At 34.4% G+C, this 10,250-nt stretch overlaps 1 protein-coding gene across 1 annotated transcript in view; it reads left to right on the forward strand.

Moving 5' to 3' along the window:
* Nucleotides 1-565: 565 nt before the first annotated feature.
* The window catches only part of LOC106462589 (SPRY domain-containing SOCS box protein 3-like), a 16,559-nt gene continuing 6,874 nt past the window's right edge, over nt 566-10,250 (forward strand). Inside the window, exons 1-2 of the mRNA XM_013922532.2 lie at nt 566-737; nt 3,550-3,601. Coding sequence (XP_013777986.2) covers nt 3,577-3,601 — 25 coding nt within the window. The 5' untranslated portion in view covers nt 566-737; nt 3,550-3,576. The remainder of the gene's footprint in view (nt 738-3,549; nt 3,602-10,250) is intronic.

The raw sequence follows: 10,250 nt of genomic DNA on the forward strand, positions 1-10,250 counted from the left end.
TTTAAGAACAGAAAGCTGTGATAAGACGGACTTTTAATATGTAGCGTTTTATTTATACATTTGTTATTTAAATTTCATATACATGCCCACACAGACTACAGGATTAATTAATATTGAAATATTTCTAACAGTTTTCGTATGTACTCTAAAAGTGGTTTCGAAAGAGATCGGATGTACGGATCATTTTGTAACATTTTTGTTTTCCATACTAAATATGAATTAAAAATTGGTAGATGAAACAATTATATAACTGATACTTTTAACACGTTTTTACGTATTTGATAAACAACCAATCATTACTTTTGTAACGTAACAAATATTTACGCTTTTGATTAACAAATAAATATTTAAAACAGTTGTTACCACCTAAGACCGTACACACACACACTCACAAATAACATTAGGAAAACACAGGTTCAGAAAATCAATTAAAGACAAAAATAAGAAACCAAATTTCAGCCTGTATAGTTCTGAAAACATATAGGCCACTTCGTGGTTAACAAGTCAAACTATACGTACACATATGTGTTTATAAATCCTGATAAGAACCATGTTGAACGCAACTAAAGGCATATACCAGTACACCACCGTATTGATCGGCGGATTCTGCAGCTGGGCAGGTCCACCAACGTAAAAGCAGGGGCCACTGGTTTATTACGAGCACGCTAACAACAGGCAAGGCTGGTGGCATCAAGTCGCCATTGTTTCGCAGTGAAGCCATGACTCCTTCTTGAAGGGTAGGTAATTTAATTAAGTAGATATGATGGTATATCCATTTGTTAATCTTGGAATCTTTTTCAACTTTAAAAACTTGTTAATAGAGTGTACTTGTTATGAAAAAATGCTCAAAATTATGTATGCATACTAGTTGTAGGTTAAAACAGACATATTATGTCAGACAGTGAAGCCTAAGTCCTGCTCAAAAAATTGCGGAGTTTTTTAACTCATACCTTTAACCTGCAAGTCAGGTAAAGAATTTTAAACAATTGGAAAATATATATTATTCGCATTATTTATACTATGCATTGAAAACAAGTTAATACAACCTTGGTTACATAATGTCAGAACGATAATAACAAGAAAAGAAGGAATATGTCAATAGCGTTGTGTGCTTCTCGCAAAGAAGCATTTAACGCTTTTTAAATCAAATAAATAAATGAACAAATCAAAAAATTCCAATTGCTTTCAGAAGTATGTGACAGTAAGATTTTTACAGCGTACTACATTAAGTTAGTAAATTTCTTACTTACTGTTTCTGATTTACTGTTATCAAATATATACAAATATTAGCTTATGAAGATTGAAGAACTTTATAATAAACTTGTCTATATAAACATACAATCTTATTTTCACAGCTCTAAATCCTACGCAATAAGCCTGTATGTTGGGGAAAGCAATGTTAATATAGTTGATTGGTCGACTAATTAATTGGGTTTCAAAAGCTTTTAGTACTTTTCTTCTACTATAATGCGTAACACGGAACTGTCTTTTATATTAGTTTTAATAAAGAACTTGTAATCCCTTTTTCATGCAGGAACGCGTAGCAGAGATTTTGATAAAATAATTAGAATCCCCTTTTCAGGAATGTGTAACTGTTTGTTTGTAGTTAAGCATCACCGGTATCGAAACCCGGTTTTTACCTTTATAAGCCTTAACACTGAACGGGGAACCACTGTGAGTTATGTGTAACAAAGCTGACTTTTAATAAAAGTTGGAATCTCTTTGTCAGGAGTTCGTAACAGAGTCCAGAGGTACAGTTTTTGATTAGATTGTTTATTTTTTTGTTTGACTTTATTACAACAAAAGTTGACGTTTAATAAAATAATTGGAATCCCTTTGTCAGGAATGCGTAACAGAGCTGAGGTTTAATAAAATAATTGGAATCCCTTTGTCAGGAATGCTTAACAGAGCTGAGCTTTAATGAAAGAATTGGAATCCCTTTGTCAGGAATGCCTAACAGAGCTGGGGTTTTATAAAATAATTGGAATCCCTTTGTCAGGAATGCGTAACAGAGCTGAGGTTTAATAAAATAATTGGAATCCCTTTATCAGGAATGCGTAACAGAGCTGAGGTTTAATAAAATAAATGGAATCCCTTTGTCAGGAATGCGTAACAGAACTGAACTTTAATGAAATAATTGGAATCACTTTGTCAGGAATGCGTAACAGAACTGACTTTTAAAAAAAGAAGTTGGAATCTTATCAGAAGTATTTAAAAGACGCCATCGTAATTAACAGCCCAAGTTTGTTTGTAATTAAGCACAATGCTGCACAATGGGTTTCTGGCGTTGTAATTCAACAACAGCCGCTGTGCAACTGGGGTACTAATAGTCCAAGCTTTTCGTTTAGTAACTGCGATGCCATTTTCTGCGTTCTAGTTAACTCTTGGACTATTAGTACCCCTGTGGCACAGCGGTTGTTTGTTGAATTACAACGCCAGAAACCCATTGTGCAGCATTGTGCTTAATTACAAACAAAAATGTGTTTTTTACCCAAATCAACAACACATTCCTACAAAAACTTGATACTGAAATGATTTGCTGTAAGAACACCTCTTTGTGTGTTTACAGTTTCATAATAATCAATAAAACGTACAGATCAAAATAATATAGATTATGATACATTGCTATAGACTTCTATCTATGGCAGATACTTAAAATGTAAAAATTACATTATATGAAACTTTTTTTTTTTATCTTTCTCTACACGCTCTCTCTTTACAAAAGAATATTTTATACATAAACCTTTTCAAGCCTCTGAAGCATGTAGAATTAGACTGAGTTACTATTATAGCTTTATGAAATTATCTACGATGTTCAGCTGTTGAAGAACACACATATCGTTCTGTGAAGATTACGCAAAGCTGAGTGTGAACTTGAACTTTACGTTTGTACTATTAAACACAAAACACCACAATTACAGAACAAAATAAAGAAAACTATTGTACTGTATATTTCGGGCAACCTTTAAAGTACTGTGATATCTCCCACCACCCCTCTACCTCTTCACTGTTTTTTGCTCTACCACCATTTGTTTGTCTAATTTGCGTATATCCAGCAGGGATTTCGTATATTGTCTCCTGCCATTCTGTCTATGCTTCAGTCGGCATCAAATCTGCTTGGATGGATGGAATGACGTCACGCTAGTCGCGTGTTGGCGCGTGCCATGCTCTAGGCGCACGTGCCCCGCATGGGAACCCGCCATTGTCGTTAAGTATTAACCGACACTGAGGTTCGAGCGAGATGAAAATGCGGGTATATAAGGAGGGAAGGTGGTGAAGAGTCTTGCATGTAGGGTTTAACGTTATTGTATCATGGTTGCAAAAAAAAAAGGACCCGGATGTTGTATTGTAGACACTGTACCAGGCTGTACAGATGAAAATATGGTAAAGACACTTTGTTAGCCCGACGAAGCAGTCGGTTGGGCAGCCAAGGGGTGTTCGGGTTTCACCACCAGACATATATTACTAAAAACAACATAGCTCAATTGGGTTACGGAGATGAGTTGCGTCAGGAAACTGATGTTACTTCTATTTTTTTTTCATCAACAGCTCAACGAACTATCTAGAAAAGGTGTAATGCCACTCCGGCTCAAGATGAAAGGTAATTTATGACTTGCTTTTTGTTGATTGTGATGTTTTTTTGGTTGTTTATTTGTTTTAAATTGAATATTAAGTAAAATAAACAAGAGGGAATCCCCAATAGCCGCGGCACTTGAAGTTTTTAGGCAGGATTTAGAGTAAATTAATCTAAGAGACCTTTTTCTTTCCCCTTTTTTATTAACTATATTTTTGTGCGTTAGTAATAACAAGCGTGGGGTGCGCGTATACCCAATTAGATTTTATTACTCATCAGGATCTCTACCAGCCTACCCTCAAATTGAAATTCTTTTAGGCGGGATTAGAGTAAATTAATCTATGAGACCTTGGACTAGTCAAATTATCAAACGAGAGGGTTTGACCTCCCGAGTCCAAAACTGTAATTAGATCTCAGGTCGGTCAAGATATAACTGAGCTATGAGCTAAAAGTTTGTACTTGGAAAAACAAAAACCAACAACTCAGAGCAGTTATGCCGCGGCTAAAAATACTTTTTGATTATACATTTCCCTCTGTTTATTCCTCAAGAATTTGCAAGATATTATAAAAGACAAAATTAACTGTGAAAGTGATAAAAGCAATGAAAAATATTGATTTCTTTATTTAATATTGTTTTTTCTAATATATTTTAACCAGTTAGAATCGTCTCTCATTTCTAACGTATTCTTGAAAGGTTTTTTTTTTGTTATTGATTTTTAGTATCTATTAATATTTCAATTCATAAATTTAGACTGTTTTATAACTGATGACTTTGATAAGGCGAAGTTTATAGTCGACGTTTTATCATTTGAGCCACGAGGTGTCGTCATAACTTCTTGTTCGAATTAGTACAAGTTTATCAAGATCGTAGTGTATTATTATAAGTTTGAACTTCGCCCGGTATTTATATATTGATGACAATAAATTTACAGTAATACGTCTGCCGTTTACATTAGAAATTAATATGAACCAAATTCAATAGCTTCGTAAGTTTATGTGTTTCGCATTTCCACGTAAGCCTAACCTGATTTAAGCATTTCGAGGTTTCTGGAACAGAATACGTCTACCGTTTACATTAGAAATTAATATGAACCAAATTCAATAGCTTCGTAAGTTTATGTGTTTCGCATTTCCACGTAAGCCTAACCTGATTTAAGCATTTCGAGGTTTCTGGAACAGTGGAAGTATCGCTTCCCCAGTATCTTTGAGGCTAAACGAAAATTACATGTTACTATACTTCCATAAAGATTATTTTTCCAACATGAGTTTAACATTCCTTTTACGTGTCCATATTTCTTCATACCAGTGTTCTCTCTCTCTCTCTATTATTATACACATACACACAGTGAAGTCACAAGTAACTGTACGCTTCTAATCTTCGTCTCAAGTTCAACGCTGTTGATGATATCAGTACAAGGGTTATTTTAAGGTTACAAAGACATTATAACACGTGATATAAGAATATTAAATACACAAACCCTCTGTCCAATAGAAACTTGTATATAAATGATACTTTGCAATTGACAGACCAAATTTTCGTCGTGGAAAAATGTGTTGACCTCAACTTTGCGTTTTTTTTTCTATATTCAAGACATTGGGTTATACAATACGTTTCACATCTCAGTTGTCTCGATGCAGTAAATAATCTCCCTTATACACACTATAGAATCCAGTTTCTATACCCCAAAATACAGAATTTATTTAACCAACTTTACTGCATATAGCTGCAGGAGTATTTTAGTTTTTTTTTTTTTTTTGCTTAATGGACTTCATTTTCAATGGTGGCAAGGCTTACGCTCATTCCAAATCGCACAGTCTTGTTCGACTGCTGAACTTAGACATTTGAGAATTATTTTTTTTATATTTAAATTTCACATTCCCACACCATCCATGATCTGAATTTTTAAAACATAATAAACGTTACGGTTTCGAGTTACTGAGATAGGAAGTTTTTTTTTTTCCAAATTTACTAATGACATGTGCGTTTAGGTAATCAAACAAGTCTCTTCTTTTGCGGATGCGTCGTAAAATAACCAAAACTCCCTAAAAACGTTACCCTCGGGTTTGTTTTCTTCCACTCCTTTTATTCTTAGCTACACATTCAAACTCAGACCACGTGCTACTGCGTTTGGCCAGTTGGTTGTGTGTCGAAGCGATAAATATAGGATACTTGGACGATAAATTGTCTTAAGTACAAGAAATGAATAAAATAATAAATATCAGGTCCTAGTACTTAATTCAAAATCGTTATAGTTTTTACGTGTAAATATATTTTTCTGAGTTAAAGCGCTTGAATTATGACCCAAATGGACTTCCATATTTCTTTAGTACAGTGGCGTAAAATGTCTAACAATTCTAGACGAACGTGTCTTGATAAGAAAAATGTTTCTCAACCACAGACGTGTAATACGGTCTTTTTATGATAAGATTGTCATAAATTATGAAGTTTTTATCATTCACAGCCGTTTACTTACTGGCAAATAGAATAGTTTCGATAGGCCTACTTAAATTGTATTATAAAACAATATAGGTTTAATACACGCAAGAACGTAATGTAGATTTTAGTGATTAAAACGCTAAATATGTTAATGTTGGTTAGTGCAGACGTATGTCAGGAGTGTGGTGCAGGTATTTCTATGTCTTGTTTATTTGGGTAATAATGCGGGTTTCAGAAAACATTATCTCACCATTCCAACTATACTGTATTGGTTAGCACTGCAACCCGCATCATTCTGAAAGTCAACGAAACTGGAAAGTTTGTTGGAAAGTAATTCGAGTTTATGTTTCGTATGTTTCACAACCTCAGATTAGGAGGAAAATAAGTATGTAATTTTTATATGCTAGAATATTGTGAAATATCCCACAATACAAGTGAACATGCCCGCCTGAAAAATATAAATGATAATATGTTGTGGATATCACACAATATAACATAAAATGTCCGCGTTTAGGTTATATCAACTAATTGCGAAATACGATAGTGGAATGCTTTTGAAACGTGTTGTCTGTCGATCTGTTAGTGTTAACTTACCGAAACTACTCGTTTCAGAAAGAAACAACATGAATTCATTTATAAGAGATTATAATGTTCGAAATTTTATAAAAAGTATAATAATGCAGTCTGCTAGGGAGTATTAGGCAATCGAATAAATAATTTTTAAGTTTTTGGGTAATTCAAAAGATCGATAAGATTTAAATTTATGAAGAGCTTGAATAAAAAAATAAGCGTCGGATCTGTAACATCAAGAATGCTGCGATAGTATTGGACAGCTAGTTGTCTGTGTACAGTTTTCTGGAGTTTTCGTTAAATTTAGATGTGGACGTTAATACAGATGTGCCCACTATGTTATGCATACAATGTGTCTGGCAGATGGCATGCCACGTAACCTATCACTATAAGGAGCAATAGGGACGAAAAACCGTTGGGGGAGAATACATATTGCACAGAGGGAGCACTATTGGGAACCACCTGCACAACTCCAGCCAAACTACTAGTAGCACTTTCCCAGCCCCTAAGAGCTGCGTCACAGTTAAGGGACACGAACCCATGGAACGACCAGCTGATTCGCCGAAGAAATGTACTTAGGTAACAGCTGTCCCAGCTGGCCAATTTTTGTTGTTGTTGTATTGGTATCGCACAAGGGATTTCGACTAGCGCGTGCCTTATTTTTCACGCTGGTCGCGTGCGCCTACACCCCTCTTTGCTCGAGTAGGACCATAATGGGAGTGAATAACGGTATAGTAAGGTGGTATATGAATAGTTTTAAATGTGTTCTGGGACTGAGAACAAATGTTTTTCGCCTTTGTTTTCTAGTGCTCGACGTTTCAACGATTTTTTGAAATATTACCTTAGTTTCTCTACGTCTCGTAGATCCTGAAAAACACACCACACATCCCTTGTAGTATACTTATTTTGTTTTCACTAGTTACGTGGTTTACAGTTTGAATACTTTAACGTCTTGTATATATATTTTTTTTCTCTGAACAAATATAACTAACGTGTATTACTGAGTTCACATCCTATAGACACGCGTATTATGAACCGAGAAAAACAGCAGGCCCTATTATTGTGTTTAGGATCATTGGGGTCTAGAGTGTGGGTACCTATCTGATTAAACAATGCATTCTAATCTTTAAGTATAAATATTTAATAACAGTAGAATATTTAATTAGTTATACTCATTAAAGTTTCCCAACGAGTGGACTAATTACACTATGTATAACATAGACCAATGCGTGATAATCGGACATTTTTACACATTAATTATAGGAAACATTTGTGATAATACATAAAAACATGAATAATGCACATGATTACTCGGTTTTTACAATGGTTTTATAATCTGAATAAAACCATTTCTGTGCTAGAAAACTAAACGAATCCGCGGTTTTAGCTGTTTTATTTGTACTTCTTTAAGTATCATTATTATATTTTTAACATCATAGTGCTAGTAGAACTGAGAACGTCGATTTCGGGCTTCAGTTTAAATATCGACAAACACTCCTTTATTCGGAGGCTCTAGCCAAGACTTAAACATGTAGAATAGACAGGAACGTCACATTCACTTAGGACATGAGTGCACGTATAAGTATGTTGGACTAAACTAATGGTCTTAGATTAGCTTGTTTTGTTTTTTTGTTTTTTTATATAAGTGTTAATAATTTTCATTTGTTAGAATCAATGTAACCCTTCCAACAGCAGTAAATTAATAAACAACTAAAGAATATTTTAAAAGAACATGCTGACCTAAGATCACCAGTTAAGTTCCATATACTTATACACGATCTAGGTGAATGTGACGTTCCTGTCAAATATAATTTGTTTAAGATTTTGGCCAATGATGAACTGACGCCCGAGAGCAGCGTTCTCAGTTGCGCTATCACCGATCTCCAGTTTTTAGAAAGCAGTTGAGGTTTTATGAGTTATAGATGGTGGTGTTTCCTACCACATTTAGAACTTTGAAATATGGTTTGTCCTTAATAATGCTCAAATAATCGTAAGACCAGAAAAAAAAGAGATAAATAATTCGCAATTAAAAATAATCAGGTTACCTGAATAACTTCAGTAAAGAAGCTTGACTTCTATTAGAGGGAATAAACCTAATAACTGTATACTTTATGAGAATAGGCTTTCCTTATCTTAGGATTAAAAACCAGAGAACCCGGGCACTTTAGGAGAATAGGCTTTCTTTTTCTTAGGATTAAAAACCTGAGAACCCGGGCATTTTAGGAGAATAAGCTTTTCTTTGCTTAGGATTAAAAACCTGAGAACCCGGCATTTTAGGAGAATAGGCTTTCATTTTCTTAGGATTAAAAACCAGAGAACCCGGGCACTTTAAGAGAATAGGCTTTCATTTTCTTAGGATTAAAAACCAGAGAACCCGGGCACTTTAAGAGAATAGGCTTTCCTTTCTTAGGATTAAAAACCAGAGAATTAGGGCACTTTCGGAGGATAGACATTATTTCTTTAGCTTTCCGAAGCTATATCTTCCCTTTTTGATAATTTACTTCAAATCTGAAGAAGGAAGTGCCTGGATTATCGAGTTTTTTGGTTATTTCATAAACTTATCATTAACTATTAACTTTATCTGACTGTTCACAAAAGCCAGGTGTACACACTTTATGAACACCTTTGGTTTAGGTATAGCCCTCCTTAAACTTGAACAGCGGACCAGCAGAAGGGCAACCAGTTAGCAGTATCTGAAGTGATTACTCGTAACCGAATAATGGGATTGAATGTCAGTGTTATATGGTACCTTCAGCTGAAAGTGTGAACTCGAGACCTTCGGATTCCAAGCCCGATACGCTAACCACTAGGCCACTCTCGGGCTCATGCAAAAGTTATCCCGTGTCATTTTAGTAAAATGTTGAAGAAACTTCGCATTTTAAAAAGTTGGCATACTTGTTTTGACTACGCAAAAATCACATAGTAACCAGAAATTCAAATGTAACTCTTGGTTAGCTTTCATCTGATTTTAAAACTTAGTTTTGGCAAGTGATAGAATATTTCAAAATGCTACAATAATAGTTTGTTGAGGAGCTCTTATTCTTTGATTGAGTTGTATTTAGCCTTAGAATGGATATATATAGAAATTATTAGTAATATTTCTTGCTTAAAGCAGGGTATCCGAGATAAAGTTTGAACTCGAAGCCATAGTAAATAATTTTTAATTTCTTCTAAGCAAAATATTAGTGTTCACATTAACTTCCTCTTAAGAAAAAGCTCAGTAATTTTGAGATCATTGTCTACCAAATCAGTTGTACACATCTGGACGGAATATATAATTGTTTACTAAGTTTTATGAAAAAGGTTGGTGATTTTGAGATCATTGTCTACCAAATCAGTTGTACACACCTGGACGGAATATATAATTGTTTACTAAGTTTTATGAAAAAGGTTGGTGATTTTGAGATCATTGTCTACCAAATCAGTTGTACACACCTGGGCGGAATATATAATTGTTTACTAAGTTTTATGAAAAAGGTTGGTGATTTTGAGATCATTGTCTACCAAATCAGTTGTACACACCTGGGCGGAATATATAATTGTTTACTAAGTTTTATGAAAAGGTTGGTGATTTTGAGATCATTGTCGTACCAAATCAGTTGTACACACCTGGGTCGGTAATTATATAATTGTTTACTAAGTTTTATGTAAAAGCTCGGTTGATTTTGA

Source organism: Limulus polyphemus, unplaced genomic scaffold, assembly GCF_000517525.1.
Source record: "Limulus polyphemus unplaced genomic scaffold, Limulus_polyphemus-2.1.2 Scaffold1203, whole genome shotgun sequence".
In the NCBI taxonomy this organism is placed as follows: Eukaryota; Metazoa; Arthropoda; class Merostomata; order Xiphosura; family Limulidae; genus Limulus; species Limulus polyphemus.